A 20,454-nucleotide genomic window follows, 5' to 3' on the forward strand; every position below is an offset into this window, starting at 1 on the left:
AACTGACGGTTGTGCTGACAGGGTAACCGACAGACGACAACGGTTCAATGCATGATTTTGGTAACCAACTGAGAGACGGTTTCAGACGGTTCAGACCGATTCGTTATTTAAGTGATCTGATGGAGAATGGACATACATCTTCAATCATCTCATGAAAAGTCTTATTATTGGGGATCACGCTTTTAGATTTTTTCAATTATTCGCATATTTTCTAACTTTTTATGTACTTTGTTTTACTGATCTCTTACGCCTTTTTATTTCAAGTTCGAAATATATTTTTGGAATTTTACTTTATATTATTGAATTTCTACATCAACAAAGCTATTAGTTAAAATCTTTGTAGATCAAGTGGATCCTGAATTCTATCTCAAGTAGGTGTGTGTATTTGAATTGGATGAAATTTTCGTCTTATGCATACCTGTGTGGGTAAAGAAAAAAACAAAAAAGAAAAACTAAGAGAGCTATTAAAAGTGTTGGGTGTAAACCCAAGTCTCACATCGGAAGTTGCGAAGAAAATTGCATACCTTATAAATCCCAAGTGAACTTCACTAGTATGAAATTTTTTGGAGAATATTAAAAACAAATTCGTGCGGGTTTAGCCCATAGCGGACAATATCATAGAGTTGACTCAGTCCCAACGGCAAACAAAATTCATTGTCCGAAGATCAAGAATATTAAAATTTAAACGGTTTATCTAAATTTTTAGGATAAAAATCAATTTCAAATTTTAAGTGGTGACACTCTAATTTTTTAGTGATTGCATAATTATTAAATTATAAATAAAAATTATTGGTAGTGTGTGCTATTACCAGATATAATGTAGATCCGCCCATGGTTGACCATCTCCATCATATTCATAATAGATTTTTTTTACTTTTGTGTTGTTTTGTAACAAAATCGTATTGTATTGTTTGATAAATTTGTTACCGAATATTCATACCAAAGGTTATGTTCAAATTTAATTAATTTTATTTTTATTTTTATAATGATATTAAAATTAATGATTTTTTTGTAATGACATTAAAACTTTCTCTTTCATATTGGTTCTGATTTTTTCTGATTTTCCCTATTTTAATTTTGGAGAAAAAAAAATTCATAAAAATGTCCTAATAAGAATAAAAACAATAAATTTTAATTACACTATTAAAAAAAAATTGATCAATTTAGATTCTGTTGTAAAAGATTTTAATCATTTTGATTATACTATTGAAAAAATTAACGGCAACTCTACTCTGACATGGACCTAAGAAATCTGATGTAGCATTCCATCAGAAATTTGAACACAGTAGTGTTTTGGTAAACACGGCCGTGTGTCATACTCAGGTGAGTTTCCTTTGTTTAGATCGAAGCTTTTCACGTTGCTCCGGAGCTTGTACTCCTTAATGACCACGGCGGGCACCGACGGTTGGCGAGAAGGAAAAGAACCAAGGAAAATAAAATCCAAATTGAGTAAGATTTTGTTTACTCAACTAATTTTTATTCATTTGATATTATTTATTTTTCATAAAATTTTAAATTAAATACTAATTTTTTATTTTTTTTTAAATTTACAAAAATCCAAAAACCTCCGACAACTTCAATCTAACCAAAACCCAAAGCTTTGATAATTTTTTATAATGGGACCAATTTGATCTTTATTGTTATTAGAATCATTTTTTTATTTTTTTTTATTTTTTCCCTTTAATTTATAATATATTGAAATGTAAGTCACACCTTGCCGCCCCCCTCCCGAGCCTCCCCTCGCCATCTTCTTCTTCTTCCTCTTCCATCCTTCTTCTTTTTCCTTCTTCTACAGTGACTTTCCGAATCCAAAACCCAAAGAAACAAACACGCACGCAGGCCCGAAGCCGCCGAAACCAGGGAGGCTTTGCTACTGCAATCGCCAAGCCATTTGAAGAAGAAGAGCTCGTGAGTGAGTTGATTCCAATAAGAGGTTTGCTTTTTTTCCCCTCTGTCCGTCAACGCCCTACACTAGAACCTATGCTGCAGAAATTGTCATTGTAGGGCTGATAATTTTTGTGTTATATATTATTTATGAAAATGAATGCTGTGGAGTTCATTACCTGAGATTCATATTATTGTTTTGTCAAGTTAATTGTATTCTGAATTGAGTCAAGAAGCTAGTTTAGTTTAGTAGTTATTCACCATCTAAATTCTGTCAGTGGCTTCATCTTGGCTGAGAACAAACTCAAACTTTGAATTGACTCTGTTTGTTCGTAAGAGCTCCTCTAAGATTAAGTACAGGGTTGGTGTAAACTCTGAGCTTAAGCTACAATGATATTAACTAAGAAGCTCTGGAAAGTCGCTTAACTGTTAATGCATATGAACATAGCGTAAAATGGAAGGATAGGTTAATTGAGTTATTTGATTGTAGTTGTACTCTGCCTTCCAGAAGGATGGGACCTGTTGAAACAACTAAACTTAAAAATTTTGCGTTAGGGGCTTAGGGCTATAATCCACTTCACTAGATTGGAAAGCATGAACACCACATAGATATCGAAGACCTGAATTTTGGTAGATTCCAATCAGAAAGAGTCTTTTCGATCATTTTTAGATTAATAATCAACAAGAGAGTTCATTCCTACTTCTATGTAGTTCCAATTCACTTTATGTTGAGCAAAGATATCTAGCTTGAGGTTTAGGTTGTTAGTGGTTTTTTTTTTCAAACACCGGTATTGCACAGCCCATAATGGATTCCTCAACCTTTCAAAGAATCATAAAAATTTAGACTTTCAAAAACTTAGGACATTTAAAAATTTAGTAATTGAAAGAATCAATTTTATTGTTCTTTTGGGTAAATCTTTCTTTATGTAGGGGTAAAAAGAGAAAAAGAAAATGCTAAACGATTATTACCATAATTCCATGGAATAATTTTAATCTAACTAGGATTCCAACTCCTAGTGGAAATCCAAATATATATAAAATAAAGGCTAAATAACAAAATGCTTAAAGATTAAATTTTGGGTGTAAGGATATGCTGCAGATAAACTTTTACAGAATTTCGACCCAATTGGGATTCGGACTCCATTCAATAACTTCCTTTGTTGTGATAATTTGTTTCAGTGTGTTCATATCAGTTACAGATAAACTGTTCATGTTCTTGTTCTTTTCTATGTCTGCATTCCTTTTCATGGACCATTCTCACACCATGTCTCTTATTTCTGATGTAAATATGTAATATATTGCAGATGAGAATAGCTGTTGAAGGTTGCATGCATGGGGATTTGGATAATGTCTACGGTACTCTGTTGCACCTGCAAGAAGTTGAAAAAGTCAAGATTGATCTTCTGATTTGTTGTGGGGATTTTCAGGTACATTATTGGAATAATTTGCCCTTATTGCTATTCTTGTTGAAGTAGTTTCATCTCTGCTGTCATCATTAATCATCACTTTTATGTGATTACTTAACATCAACTATCTAGGTTGAACACTAATGAAAATCCTTATGGTAAACATGGAAAAGAGTGTTAAACAACGGCTTCTACAACTTTTACAAGTCTTCTAAAGTATGTCCCATTTTGTTATATTAGAATTATGTATATTATATATACACTGTAAGATTTATCTTGTTTAAGTCTATTTGGATAAGATTCTTGATTTGCATCATGTTTAGGTAACCTGACTCTACACATATTATTACTTAAATTCAGTTAATGGAAGATGCAATCCTTTTTAATTGCATGGTATTCGAGCCACCATTTACCCATCAAACCCTAATATGGCTTCTATCTTTCTGTGATCATTGGCCATTAATGAGGAATGGCCACCGTGGGAATCATAAGAGTGCTGCAAGATTTGGCTCCAAATGTTTTGACAAATTCAATCAAGTTGTTTTGAAATATGAGATGCATAAGTTCAAATATGTTCACTCAGGTACAAAACAAAAAATCAACATTAAGGTACCTATACTATTAGAGGCCTAACATAAAATCAAGATTAAGAATATAGATTCAAAAAATATATATATATATCTTAAAGATACAGACGAAAAATTCTTTCCTAAGTTTACACTACTTAATGGCTATTTATATGGTCAACAATGAATAATTTAGTTCTGTAAGTAAGTTGCTAGTTTATCATTGTATGTTGGTAATTGAATCCTATGCATTTAGTTCAGCAAATATGTTTGAATGTACAAAATAATTCTTTGTAATTTTAGTTGTGCTTGTGTCTTTTTTGGTTGATGTTATTTCAAAGTTATGGAAGATTTCTCAGTATCTTTATGCAACTTATATACCCAACCCTGCAAAGCGGGATAAAGAGTTAACGTAATTTTGAAGATTTGATATGTGAACAATCAGGCTGTTCGAAATGAAAAAGATCTAGAAAGCTTAAATGTACCACAGAAGTATCGAAGCATGAAGTCATTTTGGAAGTATTATTCGGGGGAGAAAACTGCACCATTTCCCACTATATTCATTGGTGGTAATCATGAAGCATCCAACTACCTTTGGGAATTGTGAGTACAATAATTTGCAGTAGTAATACATATTGAATTGACTGCAAATTTATGTTTTTGTTGCCTAAAGCATAATTGTTGATACAATGGATGGGTATTTTGGTTTTACAATCACCGCCTTATCAATTTTATGCTTTAGTAATTGTGGACTTCTTGTCTTGGTTTGAAATATGCTGATTTTTCTTTTGTGTGTGGTTTAGGCAATAAAATAGTTTCTTGCTTCATACCTTCTAAAAAAACACTAAAAAGTAGGACTTGGAAATAATCAAGCTTCGCCTCTGTATAGATAAGTTTCCCTTCACTTTTCAACATATTCCCCAGAGTGCAAATGGGGTTGCACACTTCTTTGCTAAGCATGGTGCCCAGGGAAACTTGAGTTATCTATTTGGTCGTACCTCTAATTCTCAATCAAACTTTCTATACAGAAAATCTACCTTTACCCTTAAAAAAATACAATTAAAAAAGAAAAGATCAAACTAGTAATTTTGTTTCAAGTGGTAAATTATGCTACACCAGTGAAGTATTATAACTGTCACAACCTTTAAAGAACTTATGCAAGAACAAATAAGAATGCAATGCAATTCAGTATTCTACTTTGTAGGAATTGTTTCAAGACATTATCAAAGCTTTCAGTGGATTTCTTCACTGATACTAAAATAATCTATAATGATGTAATAAGGTTTATTATTTATTTTTGTGTCTGTGTTTTGGTTTTGATATTTTTTCAGGTGAAATAGTAGTTGAATATTATGTTGGAAAATGGTGTTGGATGTGATGTTTATGAAGGGACATTGAGAGATTGATTTGCAAAATTTAAGAAGACAGAACACAATGTAATAAGAATTTTCAAAAACAGCCTTCATGACCTTGGACGCTAATATAAACAATTTATGATTACTGATTAGTGTTTTGTGTAGGAGTAGAACATGTAGTTTTATAGTGATTGAATACAAATCTTAGCAAATCCTTTGAAGTCTAATGAAATGAAACGATAGAAAAAGAAAAGAGGAGTGTTGGAATGTGATTACTATATATCTAGATTGCTAGAAATAAGAATGTAGCTTTTCTTATAAAGGGGTGCTTGAATCTAAAATGATAATATAGTATTAAAGATGGAAATAGAACTACTATCCTAAGTTCATTGAAACAGATTTGGGATACTAGATAACCACAAATATTGTTTACTAAATATTAAGCCTTTCATTTGGAACAATTTCCTTATAAAAATGTACCATGTTCTGTTGTTTTCAGCAGCCACCACATGAAACTGAGAACAGCATTGAAGATGGATATGATTTAGCTTGAGTTTAAAGTCATACGAAGAATTTCCACTAAACCAGGAAACATTTGCATTAAGTTTAAACCTGGAAGAGTTTTATATTAAACCTTTCTGTTTGATTAGGTTGCTTCTAAGTCTAATATTTCTCTTCTTGGTCTTAATTGAACACAGTAATTCAGTGATCTGAACTTGTAGGATGGTAGACTAAAACATTGGTAATATTTAGAACATTTGTTTCTCTGGATACATCCTGCTTAATCAAATTAATGAGAACTTCTTAATCCTTATCGACTCAGATACTACGGTGGATGGGCTGCACCAAATATCTACTTTCTAGGATTTGCAGGAGTAATAAAATTTGGAAACATTCGCATTGGTGGACTATCTGGAATATATAAGGCACCTCACTATTATTTAGGTAGGTGCAGTAGCGAATGGTTGGTCCCTCTTCACATTTTAATGTTTGATATTAATAAATTTTGTGTATTGAAAAAATTAGTTAATGTAATATTAATTATTATGATGCTATGCTTATTGATGTTTGGAAAAGCTAAGTTAAGAAAATGTCCAGGAATAGTCTGTAGTTTATTTCCTTGCTGCTTGCTGGTTTTCAAGTTATAGTTTTTATTGGCTGTTTTGTATAATGTATATGTTAATCTTATGAACAGGACATCATGAGAAGATGCCTTACAATGACCGGGATATTAGGTCTATATATCATGTTCGCGAATATGATGTTCATAAGCTCATGCAAATTCAAGAACCAATTGATATCTTTCTTTCTCATGACTGGCCTGTTGGTATTACTGACTGTGGAAACCTGAAAAATCTACTGCGCCGAAAACCATTTTTTGAACAAGAGGTACTAAACATGTCTCATGTTAATGTGCTCAGCTAATCGATCTTACATTTCTCTAAATTTGCATTAAAAACCCTTCTAATGAATCTTACATGACAGTATCTATGCAAAATAATTCTGAAAGTTCTGTAACATTGCTCTGAATGATGGTTCTTGTTGGTTGTGTCAACACACACACACATACATCATAAAAAAAAAATAAAATGATGCTTTTTATTTTACTTTTTTTTTTTTTTTAATATAGCTCAGGACTTTTTTGTGGGTGCTAGTCATTCTAATATAGTATTGGAAAGGTTCTGTATCTAACCTCTACCACATTTATTAGAAATAAGTATTTTATGTGTGACCTTTTGAAAAACAGTCTCACCTAGATTGTTGTTTGGTAGAAAGATTTGCATGTGCCATGTAAATTATTTTCTTGCATTACTGTGTAGGGGTGGGGATTTTCATGCTGAGATCCTATGATGTCTTTTAGAAAGACCACCCTGCCTAATATATATTACGTAGTAATTTAAGTGCTTTAACTTCTATTTTAACCTTAGTGTAATGAGGCGGGGAGGTATGTATTTTACACAATTTTCAAATTGCTTCAACTCCTGTCAATACATACTTATTTCTTTTTTTACTGACAAATTGTTCCACAATAGATGCCAATTTATTTTTTGCTTGTGATTTTCAAGGGGATATGTGTTACCCTTTTCTTTCGATATGAAATCTTGAACTAAATTCAGATTCTGGAAGGAAAACTGGGAAGTCAACCTGCAGCAGAATTATTGGCAAAGTTGAGACCTTCTTATTGGTTTTCTGCACATTTACACTGCAAATTTTCTGCTCTGGTCCAACATGGAGATAATGGTCCTTCCACAAGATTCCTTGCCCTGGATAAGTGTCTCCCTGGACGACAATTTTTGCAAGTAGTTACTCATCTTTTCTACCATATCTTGAATATCAAATTTTGTAACTAAATTATTAACTCAGGGATCGGCTGGCTGGCTGGCTGGCTTTTTAATTGATACAGGTCATTGAAATTGAATCGGAGATGGGTCCTTATGATCTTCACTATGATGAAGAATGGCTTGCAATCACAAGGAAGTTTAACCCAGTCTTCCCTCGGACTAGAGTTCCTGCATATTATAGGTCTGTCTATGGCTATACCAAAATAAATGTACATTGCTAAATATTTGCTAAATTTGTCTATTTTTATTGATATATAGTGATGCCAAGCTTGAACTGGAAGATTGCCGCCGATTTGTGAAGAATAAAATACAAATCCAGGGTGGAAAGCCATTTGAGTTTGCGCGGACTGCCCCATGCCATGACCCCTCTCGATCCTTCGCTGAAAATCTTCCTTCTGGTGAGTGTTAGTACTAAGTGCCTGAAGAAGTTATCTGAATCTATGAATAATACATATTATCGTTTACAAATAATTTGATAAATGAGAAACAGTGATTAGCTTTGTAGTACTAAAAAAACTTGTGCGTGAAAAACATATGATAGAAGCGGCGAATTTATTTGAAAAACCTAAGAAAACAGAAGATCTATTGAATTTTTATATTTCTATCTGGATTATGGGATGAATTAATTTAGGACGTTGATTATAAATACTATGGCCAATGTTAATATGGGAATTAATAACTTCGTATTATTTGTTGAATGTAACAACTACTTTGCTGAGCTTTTTAGTACTTAGTGAATGATTTTCTTGAATAGCTTGATGATGTTGATTGTTGAATGTACACTATCTTTGTTCTAATATTAAATGGCTTTAGGATATGATATGTATATATATATATATATATGTATGTATATACATATCTGTGAATTGGGCACCAGGTTATCTTAAATGTTTTATCGATTTAGATGGAATGGGTATTTCTACTTGTTTTAATGGATAAGTGACATTAGAAAATTGATATCTATAAAATGGGCAGCATTCAGTATTGAATGATTTATTAATTTTGGAATTTGAATACCCCATTCCTGGGGTTGATTTTTTGCCTTTAATTGCACATGTTGATTTGATTTCTTTTCGGAGTTTGTTATATGTATTGAAGAGTGAGTCACACATATTGAATGATTGTCAGAGGTTGTCCCCAATTGAATCCTAGCCGTTAATTAAATGATCCAAAGGTTAAGGATGTGTCAGAACTGTTGAACCCAAATCCATACCGGACTAAGATGGTGTCTTTTTTATCCTGTAGGACACATTCGAAACCCCCAAACAGAAGCTCTCTTGCAGCTACTAGAACTTCAATACTGTCTGGATGCAGCCGCTGAATCAGGACAACCATCACAAGGTAAAGTATCCATTTATCTTTGATGTTAGAAAAAATATAATTCTCTAGTGAATTATTCCAACTCGTAAGGTGTATATATACATATTATGAGCATTTAGCCATAAGGGCTCCATTCTTCCACTATTCAAATACATCTTAACACATTGCGAATGCAGAATCCAAGGTTTACGACAATGAAGATATCCCAATCGATGATATTGAGGATGCAGATGAACCGGAGGAAATCGATGATGACAATTGACATAACCAAAGAAGATTATGCATCACCTTGTCTAGGTATAGCTCTTTTCTTCACACCTTTCGTAGGTTGAAAAAAACTTATCAAAGTGCTAATTCCACCCCCCCCCCCCCCCCCCAAAAAAAAAAAAAAAAAAAACATGTTTCTTCTGCATACCTTAGTTCTCCTTGCCTGTAGAATACTTACACTTGAGTAGACATTCAGTTTGAATAATTCTCGTATTAAAAAACATCAATGTTGTATTAAGGCGAATATCGATAGTTAGTGCATCATTTTCAAATACACTAAGTTAATGATTTTGATGGACAAATTAAGACAAGTATACATTTTAGTAATTGTTTACACCATTCTCCCAAAGATATAATGAATGACCTATTATTGCAACCAATGTATTATGGCTAAAGTAAGATAGGGAAAAAACCTTTACTGATCAAAACCACCACTTTAGTTTCGTTTCAACTTCGCCCGAGTCTCCGAACCAAGTCATTTTCAATTTCTGCTCTTTTTATCATTAGCATAGTGTACTTAGCAACAAGCTGTGGATCACCTGCGCGCGCGGATAGCTTGCAATTCAAAGAAGTTTGCTCGAGTTTGTCCATATACAAGGATTCGATGGGCACAAAAGCTCCGTTTTTGTGGCAAAGCCAACCATGGGCAGCCCTCAGTGCCGCCCCTAAAGAAGCCGAATCTGGAAATAAAATAAAAACTATCATCAAAACACTTAACATAAGCATACCTTTGAATTTGCTTTAATCGTGTGTTGTGTTTTTAATGAAGTTTTAGACTCTGATACCATGCAACCATTGCGATTATCAATAAAAATACACTAATTTTCTCATGAAATATTATATTCAAATTAATTAGTGTTCGAATCAAAAACCGAAACACAAATAAATAAACCCTCAAACATGTAATGCTTTCTAATATTTACTCCGTTCGGCTAATAAGTATATATTTATTTTTTTCACGGAGGTTAAGAAATAATACTTTCTCCGTTTCAAAACAATAAAGATATTTGAGATGGACACGGAAATTAAAAAATCATTAATATTATATTGATATTTAGTGCAAAAGAGTTTCTAGACTACCAAAATATCCATATTTTATGTAGTTATTATGAAAAAGTGGACATAGTTTTGTAAAAAGGTAAAAAATTAATTACCAAAAATGAAAATGAGACTATTGTTTTGGGATAGACGAAAATGATAAAAAGATACTATTGTTTTCGGACGGAAGGTGTAGTATTTTAGTTATAATGAATAGTTAAAAATAGTGTGAAAATAATTTTGTTTTTTTGGTGTAAAAGCAATGATGTGATGATAAATTAAGAATAATTGTGGAACAAGTGGAGTATTTAATGAAATGATTACTTTATAATTAAACAATCTGAAATAGAAATATGTATACTTTCTTGCTGCACGCAAGAAGTAATTTTTAGTAACTAAGAAAGCAAAAAAGATACCTGGCCTTTGAACAGTATATACATCACAACCGAAAATGGAAGCCATCAAGCTCAGGATGCATTCATTTGCAGACGCTCCACCGGTAGCCACTATTCGCCTCGGAGGAGAAGGCAATCCGAGTCGCGCTGCATGAGCACGCATCGACAGTAACTGGCCCTCAATAAGCGCTCGAACCTGGCAACAACTCAAAATTTGCATGTGGACAAACAATTAAAATCGAAGAAAAAACATCCAGTTAAGCGCACATCTTATTTTGGTTAGTACTACAAACCTCAGATGGAGCATCGAACTCAGTCACCCAACGCTCCTTGAGCCCGGAGAGAGAGACATTAGCGAAGTTTTCAAGAATGCAGCGATGCTCGCCAACTGGATACATCATTATGACATCGTATGAGCGTTGGATATTCGCATTAGCAAAAGAAACAAAGAAGAATATACGACAACACTATCAAATACGACGAATGATTTCCATCATTTTTATTTTTACTTTTTCTTTATCCGTTTCCTTTTGAATTTTTTTAGCTCTCATAAATAAAGGATACTTTCTGATTCCTTTTTAGCTTCCTTTTTCTTTCTTTCTAAAACCTTTCCATCACAAGTAGCCATTGTCCTCATTCAAACTATATCTAAAGCGCAGGAGACAGTTTATTCCGTTTATTAATTTAAATTTTGTGCAAAAATAACAAAATACAAAAATGTTCAAAAATTTCTTAAATGATGGCTCTCCATTGAAGAATTTTCTGACATATATTCATTTAAGTAGTCCTGAGGGGGAAAGGGGGAAAGGGGTTGGGTTGGCATGTCATAATTTAAATATATATATATATATTATATCTTATAATTGACATAGTACAAGTATTACAAGATTAGTATAATTAGGGTGTCGTTTACTTTGTAGGATAGGATAATAATATATGTTATTTTAATGGATTATATAATCACATGATCTTGCCTGAAATGTCCTTAATTAAATGATAAAATTAATATTAAGTTAGGTATTAACTATAGATAAAATAGTTTTTTTATATTAATTATAATTTAGTATTATTTAATATCACCTATAAGAGAAGGATTAATAATTCTTTGCTTATAATATTATTATACTGGACTTTACTTAATACCGGGTTATAGTAATGCATAGTAAACACATAATTAGATTGGATAAAATAATATTATCCACTCTAATCATGCAAAGTAATCACACTTTTAAAATGTAATCCCCAAATTAATGAGTAAGTGTCACAGTTACAATTAGTACTCCTTCCACCCCCAATATATTTGCTATCATTTCTAATTTAAAATGTTTCAAAATGTTTGAAATTTTTCTTATTATGCTTAAATTTACATTTTTACCTTTATAGATACAATTTATAAAATCATTTTTTTCTTTAAAAAAAGGACAACATTCTATCAAAATTATATCATATCCAAATTAAAACTGACAATCTTAATGAGTCGGATAGAATATAAAATATAATGACATTATACACTATTTAGGCAAAATACTTTGGAGTAAACTTACTTGGAAGAGGTGGGAGTATTTCATGCTCCTTGTAGTAAAACCCCATCTTTCCACCTGAAGTACAGAAGATATTGCAAGTAACAAAAATGAAAAAAATAAACACATCTATTCTATATGGTAAACATATAACTCAGACTGACCGTTTAGAGGTGGCGTTTGTTGCAAATAAGCATTGAAGACATCCCAGGAATGATCTGCATACCTGTTACGAATATCTATTTATGTTGTAATCAGATAATCAATCTGAACTTACGATATTTTGATTTCTTGAAAATCAACATCACACATAAAATCAGTACCTTCACGCGTTAATGAGCCATTTTTATAGACCAACATGACCATATAATTTTCTGTATCCACTGGACTAGGGAAAGTGTGTCCTTCAAGGCTAGGTTTATGCTCGGTAGCCACTCCAAACAACTGAGATATTACCGACTCTGAATTAAGATACTAACAATTAATGTATAACTACTTGCAGTAAAGCATAATGACGTAAAATTGCAGTTTTAATCTTACAACAACTGGTCATTTACTTTCACTGTGGACATTCAGAGATTTTAACTATGACAATGTAAAGCATCGTGCAAAAACAAATCAGTTGTTAATAGTTTCAGTCCCATAACTCTTAAAAATTATAATAGAAGAAAACAAACTATAGTCATTTTTAATGGCCCCAAAGCTATAGATTATTAAAATTACTAAAAGCTTGTCTCTATTTTGCAAAGAAAGATATATGTTTAGATAAGAAGATGGAGATACAGAGCTAAGGCTCCCGGAAAGGGAGAAACAAATTATAGAGACAAATTATAGCGAAATTATTTGATCTTCCCTACCCTTAACACCACACTTATCAAAATAGTTCGGAGACTCATTAGCACCTTATATGCTGAAAAATTATAAAGGATAATTTTTCAATAGCAAGGTGGAGCCTATTAATGTTGAAGTTAAGTCTCAACGGAGGAGCAGGACCATTAATTCAACCGAGAGCATTTGTTGAGTTACATTCAACAAAAATTATGGGAAGCAGGCTGAGATTAATCAGAAGTAACAACTTTTTTGTCAACATACTTACAGTATCACTAGTTCCAAGGCTTATCGCTATGTCTCCAGGTGTGTTGAGGGTCAGCCCTACAGATTGCAACATAAACTTCATTAATAAAGTGAATATAATTTGTAAATTAGCCACATAAAACCCAGAGAAAAATAAATTTATCATACAATACCCTTATATTTGTGAAAACTTCAAGAAAAAAACAAACAAACACATACACACAAAAATACAAACATAGAGGTGTAAATTGCATTATATTTGATAAGAAGCTTTTTTCCTTATTATTTGAAAAATAATCTTATAAAAATGATGCCACTACGTTGGCTTTTTTGTAAATAAAAATGGCACTTCATTGGAATTGATAACCTTTCATCAACTCAACTCAGAGTCAAGAAAAGGATGCAGGGAAACATAGATTTTGTTTGCACAAAAGTTTTGTAGCTAAAGTAAATATAGAGATGAGAAATGTACCAAGAAAATGTGTTCAAACATTTTATAACGGATAGGGATAGACCCACCGGCTAAGCTATTAGGGTTGTCTCCAGACCACTGAATGATGAGGCAATCTCTATTGAAGTTGTATCTGAAAGAATGAACCAAACATCAATGTACCTTCATGAATTTTCTAGATATACATAAGAAAATGATAAACCAAATGCATCTTCGAGACTTCCTCTCAAATGAAGAATGATAAATGACTGTCATTATCATTTTTCCACCTACTTACCGAATAGCTGGATCTAGATTATGCAATGGACCTCATAAATGCATAGAATGATGGCACTAGAAAATGTAGCACCAAGAAACATGCATCTTTTCTTCCGAAGATACAAATCTAGTGATATACCTATATATGTATGTATATGTTGAATTCTCAATTGAGAATTAATTTCTATTAATCACTTTAGATACAAGGAATACATATATAAACATAAAAAGAATTACCATAGTCCATGGAATAAAAAAGGTTATATATGTAGAGAGAGAGAACAGTTCAAGCAAAGTACATACAATAGTAATTTGCTAACATTCCAACTACAACTTTTCTAATTTCACTTGAAGAAAAATATCACAAACAATTGTCATAACTTTCTATGGTGACTTTTAAAGTAATATTGTCTCAATTTACCATTAGAACGACAATTTCGAGGAGGTGTTTTTGAGCGTAGATAATAATTCATCACCAACCTTTCCACATTATACTTAGAGATTAAACCAGAAACAGCATATGCTGGCGCTAATCTTCCAAGTCTTCTCTCCAAGTCTGGAGCTGTAGCCTACAAAAATCAGCAAATGCAAACATAAACAAATTGAGCTCGGGAGGGAAGTTCTTAGGCGGTAAGAATGCAAAAGTGCCCGTTTTCGTTCCATAAAGTGTCCATTTCTATTTTAATCAAACAATATACTAATAATTTTAAGTGGTTGCCATAAGAAGCTAGGTTTTAGTAATATTAGTAACTTAAACTTTCATGGTTAATTTGTGGACTTAAAAGATATGTTTCATTTAAAAAATCTCTAAGTCTAATTTAATGACTTGTAGAACTAACATAAGATTTATAACAAGCTTTAAAATTACGTAGTTAAGGTTAAATTTACTATATTTTGGAACCAAAATAAAAGTAAACATTTGTTCATGGGACTAAAAGCATAGTGTTACCATGGTAAGTTAAAGCTACATTAAGAAAGTAAGCACTTTAAAAGATCAACAAAAACAAGACAGAAACCTGCAAAGCTTTCTCAGACCACTCTCTTGATTCAATATTCATCAGATTCATTCCAGCTCCATCAGTGTGATCGATGCAAGCATACTCTCCAATAAGTAGAGAAGCCATGAAAGAACTAACCAGTGAGATCCTTTCTGTATTCTCATATACTTCTGGCTGTGTCTCGAATATTTTCCTAATCTGCGGTCCTGCATATCTTTCATGAGCACAAGATCCTGTAAGCTTAGATAACTCTAATGCACCTCCAACAACCTTCTCAATGGCTCGGCACTGAACTGTAGTGCTGCAGTCCATCCAGATTGGTGATTCATTTACTGAGAATGCACCAGAGAGTTGATCTACTAATGGTTTCTTTGAATCCAATGATGCAAGTATAGTCGAAACCCCCTTCTTCCAATACACACTGCCATGTTGCTGTGCACTGCCCGAAACAGCAACAATCTTACTGAAATCTAAATTTGTGTTCTTTAATCTTTCGAGTACAGTGTCCAGTGCTTCTACCCACATTAATGTTGGTGAAACAATCCTCCCATAGACTGATGGATCCCGGTAGACACCACCCTTTGTTTTGTAGTGAGGCAATTCAGTGTCGAAGTTTACCACCTCTGTAGCACATATGTTTATATTTGCATCTAGTACAGTTACTTTCAGTGACCTGAAAACAGCATTAGACAAGATTATAAGTTGAACAGGATTAAATTTTGCAATTTGGCATCAAATTTATCACTTCTATGGGACAGCCGGGGCTGGAGAAGCACCAGGCAGTGTACCCCTCAGGGTCTGCACTTTCTGGGACAATCTGGCTTCCCTTATTTAGCCCTATCATGGCCTATCCTACTAATCCTGGTTTTATTTCCATCATAACTGGAATGTTCTTCCCCTTTAACTAATATACCAATCCAATTAGACTAATAAAGGGATTAGTCTTAGTTTTAAACATTCCTGGTTTTGGAATTTGGTATGACAGGTTAGACGGTGAAATTGATAGTTATTGATCCGACTTGCCATATCACTTCCGGACAATGGTTTTGATGCATCTGAGCAGTGACAAGACTGATTTCAAATGGTGAATATAAAAGACAAAATTTTGACATCCATGAACACAGATGAGGGTGATGTCTTCAGACAGGCTGAAGTTCTTAACTGAACACTTACTGAATGGTGTGTGTGTGTGGGGGGGTGGGGGCGCAGAAAATAAACAAAGGATGACTGTATGGATGAAATTCTCAATGCTGTTTCGGCTTCAAATATTCCAGAAGCTGCCGGATTAGTAAGTTAGAAGAAAGGTATATGGAGAAGTCCCTGGTTGATAAATTATGTCTCGGACAAAGGCCATATTAATGTCTCAAATAGGATAACAAGCTGACTTGGAGAGGCTTTGTAACACTCTAGCCCCCACCCGAGCTCTCTGTTGCGAGTTGGGTATTTTATATGATTGAAATATTTCCATCACTTTTGTCATCACTCATGCACCCGGTAAGAATTCTAAAAGGTTAGCCATCCTAAAATTACTTCAACACGAGCATGCTAACTTTAGGATTTTTTTCTGGTGGGCTCCAAAAAAATAGAGTTGTACTTTGTTGACATAATTAGTTTTATCAATCCACTTAAACGTTGTCCAAATCCATGATTGCTCAAACTTCGTAGCTCCAATAGAGGAAGCTTAAGCCAACTACCAACCACATGAACTTCATCTTCTTCCCAGTTCTGATCCAAAGTTCAAAGTCCAGTAGGGCAATTTTGCCTCCTTTATAGATATTAAGGTCAATGGCAGTTGAGTTGGACGGCGAAACACATTTGACCAGCTGAAGTTCGACTAAAACGAACCTCCTTTGCCTCTCCAAAATGATCCACCGACAAAAATGGCATTTGACCCAATCCAAACCACCTAAATATTTATCCGGGGAGACTCATACCAATGGACAGAGCCTGGGTAGTTTGAAACCCTTGCCCAGTTCCAAAAATTATCTAACTCGCCCGTGGCATTAAACGTCAAAAGGTTCATGAATGTCAATTTCGGAGAGTTCTACGGCTCTGGCTCTAGGGTCGGGACTTATAGTGGTTGCAAGGTTTGCTCCTCCAGTGTCAACGGAGGAGGTTTATTTAAATCGAACCTCAACGGTCCTTTCACATGTCGGAAGATCATATTATGAAAATTCAAGGAGATTCGTTTCAATCGAACCTCAATCTTCCGGTCGGACATGTTTCGTTGTCCAACTCAGCAAACATTGCAACCTCAATACCTATAGCAAAAAGGCGAAATTATCCTACTAGAGTTTGAATCTTTGGTAAGCCTGTAAATAGACCACTGCTTTTATCATCAGACAATATACACAATTATGACTGCAAAATATAACATGATATCACAGTTATATTTCTTCGGGTACACTCAACCGGAATGTAACTAGAGGCTTCCTCAATTTAAGATTCTTGCCATCATATCTTTCCTGTCAAATTTATTTTGGTTTTAATAAAGTTATATATTCAGCCAATTGTTGTCTTTGTTCAAATCACTTCTTCTTATGATCCTGCTAAGAGCCCCGTTTCTGCTTCTGAACTATATTAAGAGACCTATTTATGCTTCAAACGCCAACTAGTTTAGCGCCCTGCTTATACTCTAATGCGTCCAGAGCTTTTTTCTGCTTGACTTTAAATGGGTTCAAAGGCTTACTTCCGACTTTGACTCAGTGGACGATTCTAGCTACATCATCTCTATTCTCCAATCTCTCCTGGCAAATTCAAGTGGGTTTCTACGACGCCACTTGAGTTTAAAAGAGATGTTAGATAATTTAGATGTTTGGTACATGGTTTAAATTAAGTTTCTATTATTTGAATCTATCGAGTTGATTTCATTATTTGCAAAATGTACCTGTTATCATGATCATAATCTCTTGTGCAAACTCAAGTTGGTCTCTTTGATACCACAAAGTTGGAGGAAGCGTGTTGCTATATATATGGACTATATTTACATATATATATATATACATAATAATAATAGTCCGAGCCTTAGAGATTTGTAATATTCTAGACTTATTCTAGAGATGTATGCTATTCTATGTGAATGAAAATAGCGAATTTAATTTTACAAAGTAACAAGTCGGAAGCTGAAATCTAGAAGGAAGAGATTGTTGCTTCCATTAATCCGAATGCAAACTTAACAACAAAAAGAAAAAAAGAAAAGAAAAGTGGTCTACTCCACCAAGTAGAAACCATGCTGATGCAGATTCACATGCTCCAGCATAAACTGGTAGGAATTCAGTTGTTCATGCATGAAGAGGGGGAATAGATGAAAAGAAAAAACACTGAGTCTCTGATGTTTTTTCATATTGGATTTCCCTATTGCTTAATTTCTTAAACCAGTAATTTCAAAAAATCTGATTGTTTGTATTCACACTTAAATGTTTGGAACATGACCCAATCAAACAAGTGGTATTCAAAGGTTTGGGGGAGAGAAATTCATCCGAATTTTTTTTTTCAGATGTATTCTATTCTCGATTCTCACAGATTTGTCCAGTTTTGGATATATATATATATATACACATATATATATATTCTCTGTTCTTTTAAAAAGAACACTTGTTTAATTTCTCAGCAAGTTCTATTCGCAACAATCAAAACATGAAAACCATATGCATACTCATAAGAGAAAATAGGGAAAATTCGAAGGAAACAATTTAATGGAAGCAAAATAATCATCGTCATCATACAAATTTGCAAAACAGTAGAGAGAGAGAAGAGAGGATGTTACTGAGTGGAAGAGTCGAAACCAAGGAACAGAGAATCAGGTGGGAGCGCGCAGTCCTCCATTCAACAAGCAGCAGGGCCGTTCCAATCCTGCCCCAAAATTAAATAAATATAAATAAATAAATAAATTTTGGTCCCGCTGTTTGACGTGCACTAAAATAGATAAATAAAATTTTATATAATAGTATAGGGTGTGTTTGTTTGGAGGATTGAATTTAAATTCAACTATTTATTTAATTTTTTTTCCCTAAAAATATCAAATCAAACACTTATTTTTTATTTTTTATATAATACTAAAAATTAATTTTACATTCAAAACATCACATCATCAGTATGTATTTATATCACATCATACAACTATTCAAATTCAAAATTTTTATTATTCAAATTTCAATCCAAAATCTAAACCCTCAAACAAACACACCCTAAAAATAATACTATAAAAATCAACTAAAACAAAAGTTAAAAAATATCATGGATATCTTTTTAAAAAGTTAATAAAAAAATATGAGCCAGACATATTAAGTGGCTTTATTAAAGAAGTCTTCCACTGTAAATAAATGCTTTTCTTCTCCATCGCTGTAAAAATTAATCCGTAGTGACTTTGTTTACGATGTTAAAAAAAAGGGTCGGCGCAGCCGGTGACAAAACTAACGTCAAAATTTACAGGGCAAAATGTTATAATTTATTTAATATTTAATTAATAAATTTAAATAAAAAATAATGATAGAATTATAATATGCTCAAACAGCCTCTGTTGCCAACTCAGATGTTGATTTGACTGGGTCAATATATGCCACCCGGGTGACCAGCGACAACAGCTAAAATTTAGCACTGTGCACATTATTTATATTAATATATTACAAATAAAGAACATGAACTAATAACACATGTTATAGTTTCATACAATATACAATAGTTTATTTTAACACATGACATACTCTCGTACAATACACATGTAATTATGAACAAACAACACATGCTTTTATTACACACATAATATGTTGTGTGTAATAAAAATATGTGTTGTTTGTATATGGGTGCTGATTTGGAAATTAGCATGATGCTGAATTTTTCAAATCAGCACCGTTAACTTTCCCTATAATATATGTTATATTATAAATATACTAAAATATGTGTTGATCGCTTTTATAGCATATGGTAATTCGATCAAAATCAGCACCATATTGATTAGACCGGATTAACAACTAATCAATGTTTCGATCAAATGGTCGGTTTGAACGAGATTTAAAATAAAAAATAAAATTGAAAGGAATAGTTTAGATAAGATAAATATTGATTTGACGGCTGTAATTAGTCGGGACAATTGATTTGGACACAATATGATCGAATTGAACTTCAACATTCTCAAATTGGTACAATTTAATTTGTGAATATATCAACATTTCTAAATTCAATATATATACATATTTTTCAATATATATATATAATTAGAAAAACAAAATTTTAGATCAAATTAGAAAAAAATACGGATATATACAATTATACATGACCGTATGAGAACATGCGTATGTTGTACACAACAGTGTTGTATTGGTGGATCAAAATTGATTAAATTTATTTATAACGAGACTAAAATTGATGAATTTTTTGTATTGAAAACAAAATTAATACATTTTAATTATATTAAGATTATATTGATTTTATTTTTTTTAAATTCATTTTCATATTTCATAATTTTTCTCTAAAGTTCTCAGTCTTAGAGTTTATATTTTCATAATTGTTCTTCATTTTTTCTTAGTATATATTTTAATCATAAATCTTTATACAATATTCTACACTATTCTACAAGAATTA

At 32.7% G+C, this 20,454-nt stretch overlaps 2 protein-coding genes across 5 annotated transcripts; one reads left to right on the forward strand and one right to left on the reverse strand.

Annotated features, from left to right (window-relative positions):
* Window positions 1-1,703: 1,703 nt before the first annotated feature.
* LOC127257083 (lariat debranching enzyme) lies at window positions 1,704-9,230 on the forward strand. Of its 3 annotated transcripts, none has more exons than XM_051283374.1 (10): window positions 1,704-1,933; window positions 3,189-3,311; window positions 4,302-4,459; window positions 6,035-6,156; window positions 6,407-6,600; window positions 7,329-7,511; window positions 7,616-7,734; window positions 7,812-7,951; window positions 8,799-8,894; window positions 9,050-9,230. In XM_051283374.1, exons 2-10 carry the CDS (start codon window positions 3,189-3,191, stop codon window positions 9,133-9,135), a joined length of 1,221 nt encoding a protein of 406 aa, XP_051139331.1. In that variant the 5' UTR covers window positions 1,704-1,933; the 3' UTR covers window positions 9,136-9,230. The 3 variants fall into 3 exon arrangements, with proteins under 3 accessions (XP_051139331.1, XP_051139332.1, XP_051139333.1); XM_051283375.1 differs by having other exon boundaries at window positions 1,704-1,912; XM_051283376.1 differs by lacking the exon at window positions 1,704-1,933 and having other exon boundaries at window positions 4,281-4,459.
* A 64-nt stretch (window positions 9,231-9,294) lies between these two features.
* LOC127257082 (xylulose kinase 2-like) lies at window positions 9,295-18,737 on the reverse strand. 2 transcript variants are annotated; one of them, XM_051283372.1, is made up of 11 exons: window positions 18,641-18,737; window positions 14,893-15,547; window positions 14,357-14,445; window positions 13,687-13,751; window positions 13,190-13,245; window positions 12,417-12,537; window positions 12,258-12,332; window positions 12,118-12,171; window positions 10,867-10,961; window positions 10,595-10,769; window positions 9,295-9,820 (listed from the first exon to the last, which is right to left on the reverse strand). In XM_051283372.1, the coding sequence occupies exons 1-11, from the start codon at window positions 18,697-18,699 to the stop codon at window positions 9,588-9,590; spliced, it is 1,677 nt and encodes a 558-aa protein (XP_051139329.1). In that variant the 5' UTR covers window positions 18,700-18,737; the 3' UTR covers window positions 9,295-9,587. The 2 variants fall into 2 exon arrangements, with proteins under 2 accessions (XP_051139329.1, XP_051139330.1); XM_051283373.1 differs by lacking the exon at window positions 18,641-18,737 and adding an exon at window positions 17,762-18,623 and having other exon boundaries at window positions 9,296-9,820.
* Window positions 18,738-20,454: the final 1,717 nt, after the last annotated feature.

Source organism: Andrographis paniculata, unplaced genomic scaffold, assembly GCF_009805555.1.
Source record: "Andrographis paniculata isolate CXL003 unplaced genomic scaffold, ASM980555v1 Contig57END, whole genome shotgun sequence".
Lineage (NCBI taxonomy): Eukaryota > Viridiplantae > Streptophyta > Magnoliopsida > Lamiales > Acanthaceae > Andrographis > Andrographis paniculata.